An 18,335-nucleotide genomic window follows, 5' to 3' on the forward strand; every position below is an offset into this window, starting at 1 on the left:
CTGAGGAATTCTTAATCAATTCTTTCGTTTGTGAGTAAAAGCCATGGGAAGCTGCAGGTGGGAATTCAATTCACCAACACATCTAGCCAAGAAACAGGAAAGGGAAAACATTGGAGCCATCCCTCCCAGCAGCATGAGGGTGAGGGAGAAGCAAGTGGCAGCAGCCAGGATAGCTGAAGAGTGAAAGTCCCTTCACTGGATTTCCCCTCTTCCAGAAGATGAAGGAGCAGGAGACAGTGAATAGGATTCTCTCTCCACCCCGTTCTGAGATGTGGAGCAAGGGATGTGGAGTTCAGGCAGCTGAACTTTGAGATGCCAGAAGAAAAAAGCTGAGAACTCCAGTTTTGGAGAGTCCCCCTGCATCATGCCTTGCAGTGGGGACTGCCCACAAATATTGTGACTGATAGAGCCATAGATATTGGCGATGAGAGACCCATTTAATCACTCTGCCCATCTCCCAGGGGCCAATGAAGCACTGTTCCCAATAGAACATGGTCTAGTGCTTTGCCCAGGCAATTTTAAAAGTCACAAGCCATGAGGTTTCCACCACTTACTGCCTTTGGGAGACTATTTTACAGCATCTCACTGCCTGGAAGGGTTTATGTAGCCTAACCTTCTTTTTCTTAACTCCACCCCCAATTCTTTTACCACCTTAAAGAATTCCTCTCCATCTTTGGGGTTTTTTTTACCCAATTCAAATATCTGTAGACTATTAATTTGTCTTCTCTTAGGACTAGCACAGTCCAGGGGGAAGTTGGGTCAAAGGTAGCTTAAAAACATCTTTGTACTATTCCACCTCTGAGTTGCTATAGGGGTCAAAGCAACGCCCAACATAATTTAGGCAATCCAGGGGCCATCTCTACATTACACCAGAACAGCTTCTCACAAGGCACAATAGTCATAGCAACATGTGCTATAGCCCCATTCCCAGGGTCTTGTGTTGGGTGAAGGGTTGCTTGTGTTGGCCCAACAGTGTGACAGACATGACCACCACAAGCAATATATTTGGGGACCATATTGTATTAAGTGTATGAATGGTTTATGTACCATTGTGGGCCAGGAATTGTATGCAACTCTGGTGTGGGGAGGATTTCTTTTAGCTCTGCCAGAAACTAAGAACAATGGGGGGTGATTAAGATGAATTGGTCAGGTTGTAAACACCTCCCGAGAGGTATCATCTCCTGAAGAGGTGATATATGCTGTTTCATACTGGATTTTATAGAGACCAACATACAAAGAAAGGACTTTTGGCGTAAAAAGGCTGTGTTTAAACTGACTCAGGGCCTTCTGTCTGACCAGCAAACAGACAGGACAGGGCACCAGAAAACTGCTGGGTGACTTCTGGTGAGCTGTTAGCATGTCTATAAGAACATTTATTGGTTTTTTTGTTTTCTCTGTGATGATTTTACCTTGAGAATAAAGGTGCTTGCTTAGAAAGAGCAGGATGGTAACTTGTAACTGCTGGCAATACATTGCTTGTTGCCCTCAGAGAGGAAGCAAAGCACAAGCAGATGGGCTTGTTGGGGGGTATCACTGCAAAGGCTGGTGACTCTGCAGCCTTGCAGAGCAGTAGGGAGGAAGGTATTTTATTATGCAAATTGACAAATTGGAGGGAATTCAAAGCAAAGGGGAGGAGAGTGGGGAAGAAGAGCAGAGGGCTGAAGAGATTAAAAGAAAGAAATGGGCGCAGCTTGTCTAAGTAAGATTCTCTCTCCCTACCTTAGCTCTGCCCTGGTGGTATACAGGGGTGGTTAATAGCATCTCAAGGGGGTTGGGGGAGAATGTGTGTCACAGTTTCAGGGTAATTGGACCTGTATTGTCCCCCTCATGGTCCACAGGCTACAGTATTTATATCCATGGTCATGTTTGGCATGTTTCCTTGAAATAAATATCTTCCCAGAGATACATAACAATATAACTTAGCTATTAAACCAGTGGTTTTCAATCTTTTTTTCATTTGCGGCCCCCCCCATGTTAAGTGCCTGCTCCAAAGCCTGGAGGCAATAGAGCTTTTCAACCCCCCCATAAGAATTTTTTAATTATATTTTTTTCTAACCTCGTTCTCATCAATGACGGAACCATTTTAGCTGAAACTTTCTAAAAACATTCAGCCTGCGGCACACACCCAGCATGAAAAACTTAAGTTTGAAAGGTGAAAGTTTGGCAAAATTATAAGCAACTGAACACAAGCCCTTAAAATGGAATTGTCAGGCAACTTTAACTACAGGGGGCACTATCAACGTCACCTAGAATAATACTGCACTTGTTCTGCATTCTGTAGTGAACTGATTGGGTCACCGGCCAGGGGGCTATGATCATTGTATTGCCAATCTTACCAGGGCAAAAATCATAAGTCAGGCTCCAAAAAAAAAAAAAAGCTTTAAAATCATTTTATTTTAAATAATAAATTGGGGGTTGTTTTTCTTTGTCTTCTGGTTTCTGAGGCTCTAGGTCCCACTTGGTTCACATTTTTCAGTTTTTCTTTGCAACCATGGGGGTAAGAAATTGACTTTAAAAAATGAAAGCTGAAGATTCTCATGTAATGATTTGCCTGCAGGAGCTGGCACTTTAATAAACTCACCAAATATTGTGAGACTTGCAATAAGATCGTAAAAATTGGCAATATTGGATCAAAACCACACCACAGTAGACACCCTTCCAGCACAACACAGGCAGATAGACATCTTAAGTATTGATCTCCCACAGAGCTGGGGGCAGAGTGGTAGTAGATTGTAACTGCTGGATGCTGCCAACTAGTGGCAGGGTGGTGCTTCTGGGAGCCAGCCATCTTCTGTCTGATCACTGGTCTGGGATGAGTTCTTAGAAAAGTGTAATGATCCTGAAAGCATTGGCAGTGGTCTCACCAGTCACAAAACACTGGCCCTTAAGGCATTGGTGCCGTCTCATTTGAAGACATTATTTTGTTCACCTTTGTTATTGAATGCTAAATATATAAAACTTTGTTAGTTTTCCAAAACTTTAAAGACAAAGTTACTGTCTGAAGGCATGAGGGCTGGTAAAGGTTGTTCTGTAACTTTATCAGCAAGATGAGCCCAGGTGGAGGACAGACTGCCAAGCAATGACATTTACAGACTGTCAGGAAAGAGCTGCTGAGCCGGAGGGCACCCATGAGGCCTTTGAAGCAGGAGGAAGAGAAAAGCGACTAATAAGGGCACAAAGTGAGAACTGGGGCTAAGGAAAGGATGGGGGGGAGCTACAAAGGGTGCAGCCTTACGTACACCAACATATCAAGCAGGAAAGAGAACGAGGAGTTGGGATAAAGGAGGGCAGGCACCAAAGAAATACCTGCTCCACTGTGAGATTGTCCTAGATAGAATGTAAAAGGCCAAGTCAAAAGGCAGGTGGGAGAACTGAGGGCGAGAAACAGGCAGCACCACACCTGCTCCTAGCAGCCCAGTGCGAGTCTTGAATATATCCCGTTCCACGAGAGAGCACTTCCTTGGCAGGGGGTCCAGAGAGTAATGGAGTGCCAGCTGGAAAACCTGCGAACAAGGCTATAAGAGAAAGAGTACTTGTGGCACCTTAGAAACTAACAAATTTATTTGAGCATAAGCTTTCATGAGCTACAGCTCACTTTATCTAAGGGGCCACAAGTACTCCTTTTCTTTTTGCAGATACAGACTAACACGGCTGCTACTCTGAAAGGCTATAAGAGTGTGGCTAAGGGGAGAGATGGCACTAGCACAGAGAGACAGCAACCAATAGGAGGTGGAGAATGGAGCAAAGAAGAAAATGCTCAGGAGAGAAGTTAGAAAGGAGAACGTGGCTGAAGAGAAATGGAGAGAAGCATTGTCTGGTGTGTTTGTCATGTCTGCTTCCAACCAACAGGTGACAATGCTAAGAAGATAGATTCCTGCTCCAGCAAAGCATTAGTATTAAAGTACCAAGCCACAGGATGAGTACTGTCAAACTCTCCTAGCTACAAAGAATTCTCTCTCTAATTATTTTGTTCTGCATGTGGAATGATCATAGAATCATAGAACTGGAAAGGACTTTGAGAGGTTATCTAGTCCAGTCCCCTGCACTACATGATAGGCTGACTGAGCATAAATTTAGTATGCCCAGATAAAACCATGTTAAAATGGAGTTAAGGTTGAAAGTACATATCAGTAATTGAGGGTATAACACACTACAGGCATTTTGTAATTATCCCTAAACCAAATGTTTTAGGGCTTGTCTATAAGGGGAAATTAACTGGCATATGCTATTCCGGAACAGCTATTGCACTTTAAAATTCACACTTTACCTTAATCTGAAAGAATTTTCAAGTGCAGAAAAGCCCCCAAACCCAGGAAATTCAGAGTTAAAGAAATCTAAAAATGTTAAGCTATGGAAAAGCACATTTAAGCACCTAAAGAACCTTAACTCTCATCTGTAATGACCCCATTTAAGAGCCATGTTTATTAATTTAGATTTATACAAAAATTAAAATGGAGTCTTATGATTAAAGTATGTTAGTGTTTGTGGTCCTAGATTAGACTAAACTAATTTTTAAAAATATTAGATTTTTTTCTCCCTCATGATGGCACTACATATTATTCTCTTCAGGTTCTTTTACCACATCCATCACTGTGGTAACCAATAGCCTGATGTTAAAGTGTGGCATATGTAGCAATGTGCCACGTACGGCTGCTTTGTATGTATTGCACCTTTACTTGCACAGTGTGTTTTTGTGTGAGACAATTCAGGACAGCAGCTGTTACAGAGAGTGTCGCTCTCTGACGTACACATGGAGACTTAATATTGGTTCTTTCTCTCTTTGTTTGCTTTTATGACAGATCAGTCAGCAAGACTGAACATATATTTGCTCTTTGCAGAAGATTGCATACAGAGCAGGTCAAAAATTCCAGGTATGAGTCACAACATTTCAAAAGATTTTTGTTTTTTAAAGTGTCCTCCTTTTTTTTTTTACCAGCCCCCCTTCCCCACAAATGACCAAAAAAACAAATTAGCTTTGAAAAAAACCTCTTCCCCTGCCCCCAGTTTTGGCATCCCCCATCCCATTTGCCTTTTTCCTTTTTGCAAGTGCAAAAAAGGAGACAAAAGGGACAGGAAAGAGCTTCAAAATAAATTTTCTTCCAGTTCTAATTGTGACCTTTTAAGAACATATATTCTAAATAAACTATTTGTTTATTTAGGAAATATTAACGGGTTCACAAATCATAGCCTTGTAAATAGCAGAATCAAATCAATCATACAATAGTGAGCTTTTGTTTAAGGAGTCTATAGAGGAACCTTTTTAACAGGATGTTATTGTATTACAGAGTGAGCATCATTACAACACCCCTGACATGTCATTTTTATTGATTTTATTAAACAGAATGACCTCTCTGATTACACATTTTACAAACCAGGCATGTCTATCAAATGTTAATGTTTTAAAAAATGGACAGGTGTGCTAGTTTTTTTGCAGGTGAATGTACTCTGAGTATTGTGTAAAAGGTAAACAAATATCTAAGTGTCATATGTGGACTTTATTTTTTTTTTTGTTAGGAAAGTTGTCTGCAAAGATTGATACACATTCATTTTAATTTTTTTGTTTCCTAATTGATCAGATGCCATCACTTCTATTAAAGTGAATTTTTTGTACAAAACAGGTTCTCTAGAAAGTTGAGAGATATAATGCCTGATTTGAAAGTGTTGCTACCATGGAAGAGTGGGACAGTTAAAGTTAGCTTTGATCTCCAAATAAGTTAGAAAAGTTTCTTTTCTGAATGGTTGGCCAATCATGTGTATTCCATGGATCTCACTATCTTTGAAGCTCCCCAGTTTGCGATTTGGGTTAAGATCTGGATTATTTGCAATGGGTATTGTTGGCTAGGGAAAAAAATTATCCTGTCTCTAGTTTTAACCCAGACACATAGAGTAGCCTTTGCTAAAGGATCGGTATGCATTTTTAAAATTAATTAATCCATGGTAGCCTAGCAACGTTTCCACTGTCACAACTTTCTTGTTCACCAAAGACCTAGTATTTGGCTGAGTTTACAGCAGCACCAAATCACTGTTGCTTTGAGCTGACTGGTTTGATAGTACCATAGAATATTTGGAACAGATAGTTTAATAGGTCTGTACAAAGTATCTGTACCCATTCTTGATCTTTTCTTTTTCCATATAAATTCTAAGAACATCCTCTGTATTCCTGCTAGGAAATATCTGGGGTGATTATATGAAGATTTTGAAACAAGACACAGTCCAGATCTTTTTTCATTTACTGAAGTAGTGATTTGACATTTAAGTCATAAAGCTCTTCTAGGCTGTTTGAGATTTGAGTTTCCAGGTGTCTTATAGAGTTTGTTTCCCATTTGTACCCATGTTTTCTTGAGGAATGACTTTTCAGAATCTAGCTAATTTATAGCTAGTTCTTCAGATTTGACATAATTTATTTTAACTGCAGCTGCTTTCCCAAAGTCCTGGATTTCTTTAGAAACTAATTTTAGGGTAATATTTGGTTTAGATAAAAATAATACTACATCAGATGCATATATAAAGCTATTTTCTGATGTGTTCCTTATCCTCTGTGCAAAAGGCTCCATGGCCAGTGCTAAAAGTAAAGGAAACAAGGGACATCCCTGCCTGGTCTCTCTGTGTAATTCAAACAGGAGCTGTAACCCCATTAACTCGCACAGCTGCTTTGGGGCTGGTGTAAAGAGCAGATATCCATTTAAGGAAAGTGCATTTGCACAGGACTTGAAACAGGCAGTTCCTATCAAAGGCTTTCTCTGCGTCAAGAGATAACAAGAGAAATGGATCTTTTTTAGATCTGGCATTATGGATGGTTCCAAGTACTCTCTGAATGTTGTCTGACATTTGTCTATACTTAATGAATCCAGTCTGATCAGGATTTATATAATCTGAGAGCATGCACTACAATTGGCTAGCTAGTATTTTTGCTAAAATCCTTGTGCCATGATTCAACAGTGCTATGGGTCTATAGGAGCTGCATAAAGTAGGTCTTTTCCAGCTTTAGGGAGAAGCACTACAGTAGCTTCTTTCATAGGTTGTGGAAGTTCCTCCCTTAACAGAATGTTACTGAAGGTACCTCTCAAGGCACCCACTAATACCTCCTTAAATACCTTGCAAAAAGGTAAGGTGGAAAGCCCTCAGTTCCTGGAGTTTTACCACTTTTCATACTGGATGTTGCATCTACAATTTCTTCATCTGTTATTTCTTCCTCTAAAATTTCTTTATCAGTTTTGCTCATCTTTGGCAAGCCTGTTACTTCCAGATATTGGTGAATAGCTTTCCAGAGCGTAGAGTATCTAAGGTTTTTAGTCTATGTTTTTTATCATAGTTACACACCTTAACAAAACAAGTGTTATTTATCTTTTGCCGATTGTTTTTAATTGGTGGAATAATATGTTGCTTTTGAATCTCTTTAAGATTTCCAGCCAACAGCCTAGCAACTTTTATTTCCTTTTTCATAAAACATGTTTTGAATATCTAAGGGCTTTTTCAGCGGCATCTGTCTTCAACGTACATGTGCTGGAGGAAAAGACACGACCCCAGCAACTGGGCCATCTTTAAGAGAGGAAGCTTTTGCAAAACAGTCTGTGAGCTGGGGGAGGAAATTGGGACATTTTCCCGATCAGGAAAACTCAAGCAATACACTAGTATAAGATGACAGGAAATACCCTAATATGGGGTCCTTTGGAAGTGGGGGAGGTGCTTTATTTATTCATCATATATGTTTGTGCAGTCTGCTGGAGTCCATACTAATTGGTGTGTTCCAGCTGGCTAGGAATGTCTCAGAGCATTCTAAAGAGGTTACATTGTTGCAATGAATGTTCTAGCATGCACCTAAGTTGAATTCAACTTATCATAGCACTGTGCAGGAGAGCAGTTGATAGAAGAATACTGACAACTAAGCTGGTTAGACTGGTGTTTTGACCTCATTCTTTGGGACTTTTGTTTAAATATTTAAACTCTTAGGAAACTGAATTAGTTTCTGCAATTCTTCAGGACACACAATGTACCCTGCTGTCAGCTGACAGGGACAGTTCTAATTATATTGCACTGCCATGAGGAGTAGAAAAAACAGAGCTATAGCTTTCCTGGAACAGATGTTTCCACAGGGATTTCAGCAAGTAAAGTAGATCTTCTTGGTTCTATTTATGTTGGAGTCCCCTCTGCTGGGTGCTGGAGCCCTGACAGCTGCTTTCACCTTGGAGGGGTTTCCTTAAGGAGCAAACTCCTACTTTTGCTCCATCTGCCAAGATGCAGGAAGCAATTGTCATGAATTACCTTTACTTCCCTAACACAGTGAGTGCCAAGGCCCTTCCCATCAGTCTAGTATACTGTAGGAGGAATCCCACTTAGGGTGGGCAAGAGAAAGAAGTCGCTTGACTGGAGAGGACTGGTCAGTCGCTCTCCCTTGTTGTGTGCTGTGCCTTTTTTTCCCCAGTCTTAGGGCTGGATTTTCAGAGGCGCTGAACACTTGCAGCTCCAACTGACTTCACTTGGACTTGTGGGTGCTCAGCTCCTTTGCAAATCAGGCCCTTAAGAAGATCTCCTTCCCCTAAAGATAAGTCACAGCATACAGGGCTACCTAGAATCTCTCCTAAATGGTGGTCTCAGAATTCTCACATATAGCATCTCTGTGGAAAGTGCTCGGCCATAAGAGCAGGGGAATGTTACACAACTGAGTCATTCGGTGTGATGTGGTCTGAAGTATTTGCCTAGTCTGTGAGAGGAAGCGGAAGAGGAGAGTTACCACCAGTATGCCCAGCTCTTCCTGAGGCAGGAAAATACTGAATCTGAAGATGGAAAGTTTGATTGACGCAAACCCTACCCACATATAGAAAGCTGTGCACCAGGTGGAATGAGCCTGCCTCGTGGTTGCATTCCACCCTTCAGGCAAATATGCCTCATGAATCCTCTGCCTAGGTACAACCTTTCCATGTCAGGCAAACTCTCTGTCCCATTGGACCCCATGCTAACATGTCCCTTTGCCCTGATACCCACCCCACACATACACCCTAAGCTCTCCTCCCGCCACAGAATCCCCTCCCTCAATGCCAGCCAGGCCTTGCACCCAGTTATTGACCCTCCCACTCCCCTATGCCAACCAAGCCACACACCTTCCCCCTACCATTGACTGAAAGACCAAGCGACACACACTGACCAAGCTTTCGTCCCAGTAACAGGCCACTCCCACTCATTGTGACCAAGCACTGCACAATGTTAGAGTTCCCATCCACCACAAATCAAACTGAAAGCTTCAACCCACCTACTCAGCATTTTATACAAGAATCAAGGGCCTGATCTCTGACGTGGGCAACCTTGAGGAGGGGCTACAGGACTTCCTGGTTGTAGCTGGGGATATCTGTAAGCTCAGCACCTCCCTGGTTCACAGATGGAAAGAGAAGGAGATCTTGCTGGGCAGGTGCCAGAGACCCTAGGGCTATGGGAATGGAGGCCTGCTCAACAGAAAGCATCTAAAATCCAAGACGCAAAGGGAAATATGTGCAATCAACATGACTTCATACTATCTAAGTGGTGCAGGTGTGCCTCAGTGCTGGGGACTCCCAAGCGCTGTGCTGTTTTAAAGCCAAGCTGTTGCATTAGTATTTTTGTGGCGGAGGTTCCTGGATGATGATCTTTGATATCAAGTAGCAGAGGTATCTTGCTGTTTTGGGGGTACCTGATCACTGGCAGATCCTGCCTGCATCACCAGTGCACTCTCAGTATTTGGGGTGCTGGTTGCTGTCCTCTGATATAATGGCTTGTGCAATCCCATGTAGTTGGGTCCCCTGCCTATAGTCCCCAACAGCCCCCTTGAGCCTTAGAGTTAGCCCCTCTAGTGTTCTGGGTTCTGTTTGCTGGGAGTGTTATGGTACGCTGTTTGTCTTCCAGACACGGCCAGCTTCTTGTATTTCCTCAGCAATTCTTCATAGACTGGACTGCTATTCCTCAAGGCAAGTCTCAGTGCTGCCTCTTGGTAATGGGGTTGGAGACTGGGGCAAGGCCAATCCCAACAGTCCCTAGTTGCAGGTCTGACTGGCTGCAGCTGGACACAGAGAGATTGCATGCCTCTTCCTGCAGTCAGGTGTCTGTATCTGTCCAAAAGGAAGGGAGGATCAATGTGTTAAGTTTCCAAACAGAAAGGTACCTTGCTGTTTTATCCCTGACTTAGCTAGCTCCCAAAGGATTGGAGGGATGGTAGATTATTAGGACCCCGACTGTAAATACTAATTCTCTCTGTAGAAAGGGGTAATATACTTGGTTACCATGTGGCGCTGGGTAAAGGTCTCCCTGTCTGCTGGAGAACATTCTTCAAGACTGATCCCAGTCACAAGAATGGAGCACCTGCTCCTAGAAGTACAGATCTACTAGCCATTAGCATGATCCCCTGATCAATACTAGGGAGGAGTGGTGTCCTGTCCTACAGCCAGGCTTGGCCTGAACCTCCTTGTCTGAAAGGAACAGGCATCTTCCAGGGGCTCCAGCAGGCACAGCAACATGTGCAGGTGTGCAAAGGGGAGAGAGAACAAGAGAATTAAGGATCTACAGTACTTAGAAAATATGGCTTTGAGTAATGTTTGCCAGTCACTCAAATACCACTGAGAGCATGCAATTGTTAAAGCTGCTTCACAGAAGTATAATGAGGAATAATGGTATGAAACTCAGGGACTAACATTTAGGCCAAATATCGGGGAGGAGGGAGAAACTTCTTCGTGGAGAGATGCATTAGGGCGGCTGTAAAATAGTCTCCCAAGGGAAGTAGTGGAAGCCTCATCCCTTGGGATTTCTAAGCTAGGCTAGACACAGCACTAGGAAATCTACTGTACTTGAAACAACCCTAGCTGCAGAGATGAGCTAATATGTTTCATCCTTAATTTCTATGATGCGAGTGCTCTCTAGTGGTCATTCTATGTACAGGTTTCAGAGTAGCAGCCGTGTTAGCCTATATCCACAAAAAGAACAGGAGGACTTGTGGCACCTTAGAGACTAACACATTTATTTGAGCATAAGCTTTCGTGGGCTACGGCCCACTTCATCGGATGCATAGAATGGAACATATAGTAAAAAGATATATATACATACAGAGAACATGAAAAGGTGGAAGTTGCCACACCAACTCTAAGAGGCTAATTAATTAAGATGAGCTATTATCAGCAGGAGAAAAAAAACTTTTGTAGGACAGAAAACAGCTGTTGGAACTATTGTGTTCAGTACGAATCCTTAGCAGGAAGTGGGGGGTGTCTGAGCCAGGGTTCCACAGCAGGAAGAAGTTGCTTGTTGGTATGGTGGGGCTTCTCTCCTGGAATTAGGATTTTCCAAACTCTCCCACCCCTTGCTTTGGGGTGGAGAACACTCCTTCAGCCTTTAGAGAGGTGGGAATACACCCAGGAGTCAAGGTGCCACAAGTACTGCTTTTCTTTTTGCGAATACAGACTAACACGGCTGCTACTCTAAATCCAACACCATTGTCAGCAAACAAACAGTCCAAATAGCTCAGCAACATTGGTGCTATAGTCACAGATCGTGGCACCTTCTTCCCCATGGGCTTGGAGGGGATCCTTGCATGCAGTCAATTGTAATGGGCTGGGGGAGTGCTGAGGTAATATGTATAACTATTACACTCTCCTTTTTCTGCACTGCAGTTTACTGCTCTGCAGAAGCACAGATCAGAAAAGCATAAAGAGAACATACACAGAGTTAAATCTCAGACCTATGAATATAAGAATGGCCCTACTGGGTCAGACCAAAGGTCCATCTAGCCCAGTATCCTGTCTACCAACCGTGGCCAAGGCCAGGTGCCCCAGAGGGAATGAACAGAACAGGTAATCATCAAGTGATCCATCCTCTGTCGTTCATTCCCAGCGTCTGGCAAACAGAGGTTAGGGACACCATCCCTGCCCATCCTGGCTAATAGCCATTAATGAACCTGTCCTCTATGAATTTACCTAGTTCTTTTTTGAACCCTGTTACGGCCTTGGCCTTCACAACATCGTTTGGCAAGGAGTTCCACAGGTTGACTGTGTGTTGTGTGAAGACTTCCTTTTATTTGTTTTAAATCTTCCTTTTATTTGTTATGGTGTACAAAGCCCCTGGATGTCGGTTTTAACAACATTTGCCAATCAGCCTGAGAGAGTACCATACAACTTCTTAGTGAATAGCCATTTAATATGTACACAAATGTTTGCAAACCGTATTTTTGAATAACTTCTTAAACAAAACTATTAGAGGGTCAAGCTAGTGAAGTTACTTATCCATACTTTCCCCATATCAACTTTTATACTTTGGTACACACATGCAGATACATTTCCCTCTGAGGTTTGGCACAAAATGTAGTTGTCACCTCGATTCTCCAGAGCCCAAGGAAAATGGCTGCCTCTCAGTACCCTGCCAAACACCTCAGAATCTCCTCAGCAAAACTGTCAGACGCTCCATGCAGCCAGCAGCAATTCCAGTCCCATAGCCAACAGTCTCCACAGTTTCTAGAGCTTCAGCTTCTGTCCAAAGCTGCAGACGTATTAGGACACAGCCTCCATGGCAGACACATCTCTTGGTATTGCACTGATCAGTCACTAAGTCTGGCGGGCTGTCTGCAACTCCCATATTTATAATCCTTTCCTCCTGAACTCTGATTGGCTCTGCTCTCAGAGGATGAATGTGTGGTACCTGCAAGACTGCCTGCCCTTAATGGAAACTTTCACTACAGCTTTAGAAATAGCTATTAAGTACATTCAGTAACTACCACACTTCTCTTCTAAATATCTCTGTGTTCTTCTAAGGTGCCTTGCTCTCTGCATGTGGTGGTTACACAAGCTCCTAGGGTATGACTAGGCAGCACTGAGCCTTCCAGCCCAACAGACTCAGGTCAACAGACTCAGGCTAGCAGGGCTTGCTCCAGCACTCTAAAACCAGCTGTGTAGACAGCTCTTTGAAGTTGTGGTTGGAACTCAGGCTCTGAAGCCTACTCCCCTCCCTAGGCTTCAGAGCCCAAGCTCCAGCCTGAGTCATAACTTCAAAGTGCTGTCTATTTTCAGAGTGCGAGTGCGAGCCCCACTACCTTGAGTCTGTCAATGCAGGCTGGGAGACTTGCTGATGTGGGCTGTGTAGACATGCCATGGTGGCCACACACCCAGCCTGCTTTCTGTACCTGCTGCACATGTCCTCTCCTGTAGCCCTCTACCTGAAAGGCATCCTCATTCTCAAGTAGGAAGAGACCTTGTCAGCAGGGGTGTGATCTTCTGCCAGGTCTTTGGCCAACTAAGGTTGTGCTGGTGTGGGGATGAAGAGACCATCCCCTAGCCAGTCAGGGCTCCAAAGGCAGAGATGGTGTTTGCAGCTCAGCTGCTGACATGTGGAATGTTGGCTCCACATTGGGAATGGCATTCCTTGCCAAGGATTAAAGCGTGACTCGTGAGAGTGCTTAGGGAACTCAAGCCCAGGGCTCGGCTCTGTAGGGTGCTCTCACTAATAAGCTTTCTCCTCAGTGTTGAGGTTAAGCCTTTTGGAGAGAACTAGGCTGTCCTTGGCAGAGGCAGATTAAGATTTATTGGGATCCTGGGCACAAAGGACATTTGCCCCCCACCCCACTCCTCACCATGGGGCACTGCCCCCTGCTCCTTCTTTTCCCCCCACGACCCTGGTCATGCTGGAATCCTGAGCCAGACCATGGTAAAAGCTGCCCAGGGAACCCGGACTGCTGTGGGGAGCCCTGGAGAGGACATGGGCCAGGGACTGCTTTTGAGCCCCCCATCCAGAGCTCCCCACAGCAGCCCAGGCTCCCTGGCTGGCTCTTACCGTGGCCTGGCTCCCGCTTCCGGCCTGCCCAGTGGGTGGGGAAGATGAGGAGCAGGGGGCAGAGCTACAGTTCTGGAACAGTGCCCCCCCACTTCTACACAAGTTCTGGTACACCTGGAGGGGCCCCCAAATTGACTGGGGCCACTAGGCATGGACCGCATGGGCCCATGCATTAATCCACCATTGGTCTTTGGAGAACTGAAGACAGCATCAGGTTGGGTAGCAGGGGGTACTGAGAATTGTAGTGCTAGGCAGGGGAAGGGGCTATTGGTCACTGTTAGCACAGGTTTCAGAGTAGCAGCCGTGGTAGTCTGTATTCGCAAAAAGAAAAGGAGTATTTGTGGCACCTTAGAGACTAACAAATTTATTAGAGCATAAGCTTTCGTGAGCTACAGCTCACTTCATCGGATGCATTTGGTGGAAAAAACAGAGGAGACAGCAGCTCTCCTCTGTTTTTTCCACCAAATGCATCCGATGAAGTGAGCTGTAGCTCACGAAAGCTTATGCTCTAATAAATTTGTTAGTCTCTAAGGTGCCACAAGTACTCCTTTTCTGTTAGCACAGGGTTGCATGTGGGAAAACTACATGAATTCCCGGCCATAACAGGCTTCATCCTTCCTGTTCTCTGCCAGTGATACAGAGAAGTGTTGTCTCCTGAGGGGTGGCCTACTTTGGTCTAATTCTGAGTGTTGGGCTTGGTGTGGGGATAGCTGCGTGGTGTTGGTGACCTGTGATACAAAGAAGGTCAGACTAGATGACAGAATCATAGAAATATAGGGCTGGAAAGGACTTTGAGAGGTCATCAAGCCCAACCCCTGCGATGAGGCAGGACCAAGTAAACCTGGACCATCACTGACAGGTGTTTGTCTAACCTGTTCTTAAAAACTGCAGTGAGGGAGCCTTAACTACCCTCATAGTTAGAAAGATTTTCCTAATATCTAACATAGTTGATGGTCCCTTCTGGTGTTAGAATCTATTACTCCATTATCCCTGAGGCACAGAGCACTGATGACTGTTGCCCAAGATCACACAAATGACTTGGAAACAAGCACTGTTCTAGCCCTGTGCACAGTCCTTTGGACCTAAGCTGCTCCTGTGGGGGGAGACACCAGAGGTGTTATCACCACAACGTAACCCAGGAATTATAAAATCAGAGTCTATAAAATCTTCCCAGCTATCCAACGCCAGACAATGGGCAATGCTAGATGCTTCATATGCAGTTGGAAGCCCACCTACCACCAATCCCTTGTGAGCTAGTGGTTAGGTTTCCATGCCCTGTCATGTGCTCCACAGCAACTAATGGGGCACGACAAAGTCAGCACTCCTTACCGTTTGAAATCCTGAGGAGGCAAAATATTTCCCTGGCTGTTTAGGGGGGGAGCTCGGCACTCGCTCATAGTCTTCAGTCGCTTGCATTCTTGAAGCTCTTTCTGTATTCGGGCCACAGCTCTTTCCTTATGTTTCTGGTCGAAAAACAGAGCTCCCTGTGTGATGAACTTGAGGTAAGTGTTCCCATCCATCTCTGAGGGAGGTGGGACGGGTGGCTGGGGCATGCAGTATGTCCTGGGAGTAGTAATCCATCGCCACACATTGCTGTCATAAGGTATGTCTGGCCTCGAAGGGAAGAGTGGTGGCAGCCTCCCTACATCCAGCCAGGTGTGATATCCCCAGGTGTGCCAGCGGCTAGTGTCTTCCCAGGGGCAGCGTAGTTTCTGACGAACTTTGATCTTTCTGTCCGTGCATGGTGGTCTTGCAACTGCCAGTTTATGATAAGCTCTTGGGGAAAACCCTAGCCATGTGGTATGCCTCTCTTTACACAAGAACTCACGCTCTGCCCAAGTGGTCATTTGCAAAAAGAGATCGCAGACGAGGCCTAGCTGGGAAAAAGCAGGGAGAAAACATCTGATAAAGCCAGCCCTCAGTAAAGATCTCTAGCATCCCAGTGTTCTTGTCACAGCTTGCAGCTCCTGAATACAGTGGGCAAAGTCAGGAACAATTTGCAGTGTTCAGCTGTAAACTTTCCCCACCCAGCTCTGCCAATGCCTCAGTCCTGCCCTGCAGCCCCCTGCTATTCCAGTGCTGGGCTCCCCACAAGAGAGAAACAAAACATTTCTGACTGCTATAAACGGAGAGTAATGCAAGGCTTAAAATACTCTCCACCTCACCCACTGTCCCAGTAACTAGCCGGTTGTACGGCCAGAAACTTACAAAGAGTCTCCATGGAAACAATCTCACTAAACAGCACAATCCAGAGATACCTGTTCTCCTCCAAGGGAGGGGGGAGGAGAGTCAGTTCACATCTATCTAAGAGGGTACCTGACACTAGAGGGAGCAACCATACCTTCAGTTTACTTAATGTGAAGGTATGTGCCTTCCTGAGGGACCAAATGACCAGGATGCTGTCATTATACAGTTTTCTGCAGTTTGCACTCTCTTCCCTGTGCTGACTGGCTGTTTGCTCCATCCCTTCCCTCCCCTCTGTAACCCCTTCCACCCCCTTCCTCACTGTCTCTACCTCTCCATCCCCCTCTTGTCCTTTGTCTTGCCAGCTAGCTAATCCGCTCCTAACACTGAAAGGGCTGAAATAACAAAACAAATTTAAAAAATGGTGCCATCTCATCATTCACTGTGCTTTGCTCTATCCCTCTCCCCTACTCTTTGTCTACCTTCTCTATTCAGGTTGTAGGCTTCTTGGGGGCAGGGGCTATTGTTCTGTTTGTACAGTGCCTGGCACAAGGGGGTGCTGTTCTTAGCCCCAGGGCACTACCATAAGAAATTAGCAAAAAGAAAAGGAGTACTTGTGGCACCTTAGAGACTAACAAATTTATTAGAGCATAAGCTTTTGTGAGCTACAGCTCACTTCATCGGATGCATTTGGTGGAAAAAACAGAGGAGAGATTTATATACACACACAGAGAACATGAAACAATGGGTTTATCATACACACTGTAAGGAGAGTGATCACTTAAGATAAGCCATCACCAACAGCATGGGGGGGAAAGGAGGAAAACCTTTCATGGTGACAAGCAGGTAGGCTAATTCCAGCAGTTAACAAGAATATCAGAGGAACAGTGGGGGGTGGGGTGGGAGGGAGAAATACCATGGGGAAATAGTTTTACTTTGTGTAATGACTCATCCATTCCCAGTCTCTATTCAAGCCTAAGTTAATTGTATCCAGTTTGCAAATTAATTCCAATTCAGCAGTCTCTCGTTGGAGTCTGTTTTTGAAGCTTTTTTGTTGAAGTATAGCCACTCTTAGGTCTGTGATTGAGTGACCAGAGAGATTGAAGTGTTCTCCAACTGGTTTTTGAATGTTATAATTCTTGACGTCTGATTTGTGTCCATTCATTCTTTTACGTAGAGACTGTCCAGTTTGGCCAATGTACATGGCAGAGGGGCATTGCTGGCACATGATGGCATATATCACATTGGTAGATGCGCAGGTGAACGAGCCTCTGATAGTGTGGCTGATGTGATTAGGCCCTATGATGGTATCCCCTGAATAGATATGTGGACAGAGTTGGCAACGGGCTTTGTTGCAAGGATAGGTTCCTGGGTTAGTGGTTCTGTTGTGTGGTGTGTGGTTGCTGGTGAGTATTTGCTTCAGATTGGGGGGCTGTCTGTAAGCAAGGACTGGTCTGTCTCCCAAGATCTGAGAGAGCGATGGCTCGTCCTTCAGGATAGGTTGTAGATCCTTGATGATGCGTTGGAGAGGTTTTAGTTGGGGGCTGAAGGTGATGGCTAGTGGCGCTCTGTTGTTTTCTTTGTTGGGCCTGTCCTGTAGTAGGTGACTTCTGGGTACTCTTCTGGCTCTGTCAATCTGTTTCTTCACTTCAGCAGGTGGGTATTGTAGTTGTAGGAATGCATGATAGAGATCTTGTAGGTGTTTGTCTCTGTCTGAGGGGTTGGAGCAAATGCGGTTATATCGTAGCGCTTGGCTGTAGACAATGGATCGAGTGGTATGATCTGGATGAAAGCTAGAGGCATGTAGGTAGGAATAGCGGTCAGTAGGTTTCCGATATAGGGTGGTGTTTATGTGACCCACCATCCCACCATCAACCTCAGCCTGGACCAGTCCACACAAGAGATCCACTTCCTGGACACTACGGTGCTAATAAGCGATGGTCACATAAACACCACCCTATATCGGAAACCTACTGACCGCTATTCCTACCTACATGCCTCTAGCTTTCATCCAGATCATACCACTCGATCCATTGTCTACAGCCAAGCGCTACGATATAACCGCATTTGCTCCAACCCCTCAGACAGAGACAAATACCTACAAGATCTCTATCATACATTCCTACAACTACAATACCCACCCACCTGCTGAAGTGAAGAAACAGATTGACAGAGCCAGAAGAGTACCCAGAAGTCACCTACTACAGGACAGGCCCAACAAAGAAAACAACAGAACGCCACTAGCCATCACCTTCAGCCCCCAACTAAAACCTCTCCAACGCATCATCAAGGATCTACAACCTATCCTGAAGGACGAGCCATCGCTCTCTCAGATCTTGGGAGACAGACCAGTCCTTGCTTACAGACAGCCCCCCAAT

General features: G+C 44.7%; 1 protein-coding gene across 1 annotated transcript; it reads right to left on the reverse strand.

The window, feature by feature from the left end:
* Window positions 1–9,817: 9,817 nt before the first annotated feature.
* On the reverse strand, window positions 9,818–15,936 carry TEX52 (testis expressed 52). Its single transcript, XM_038400918.2, has 2 exons — window positions 15,103–15,936; window positions 9,818–10,076 (listed from the first exon to the last, which is right to left on the reverse strand). The coding sequence occupies exons 1-2, from the start codon at window positions 15,618–15,620 to the stop codon at window positions 9,818–9,820; spliced, it is 777 nt and encodes a 258-aa protein (XP_038256846.1). The 5' UTR covers window positions 15,621–15,936.
* Between the last annotated feature and the right edge of the window lie 2,399 nt (window positions 15,937–18,335).

The sequence above is a fragment of the Dermochelys coriacea genome, chromosome 1 (genome assembly GCF_009764565.3).
Source record: "Dermochelys coriacea isolate rDerCor1 chromosome 1, rDerCor1.pri.v4, whole genome shotgun sequence".
Taxonomy (NCBI): domain Eukaryota; kingdom Metazoa; phylum Chordata; order Testudines; family Dermochelyidae; genus Dermochelys; species Dermochelys coriacea.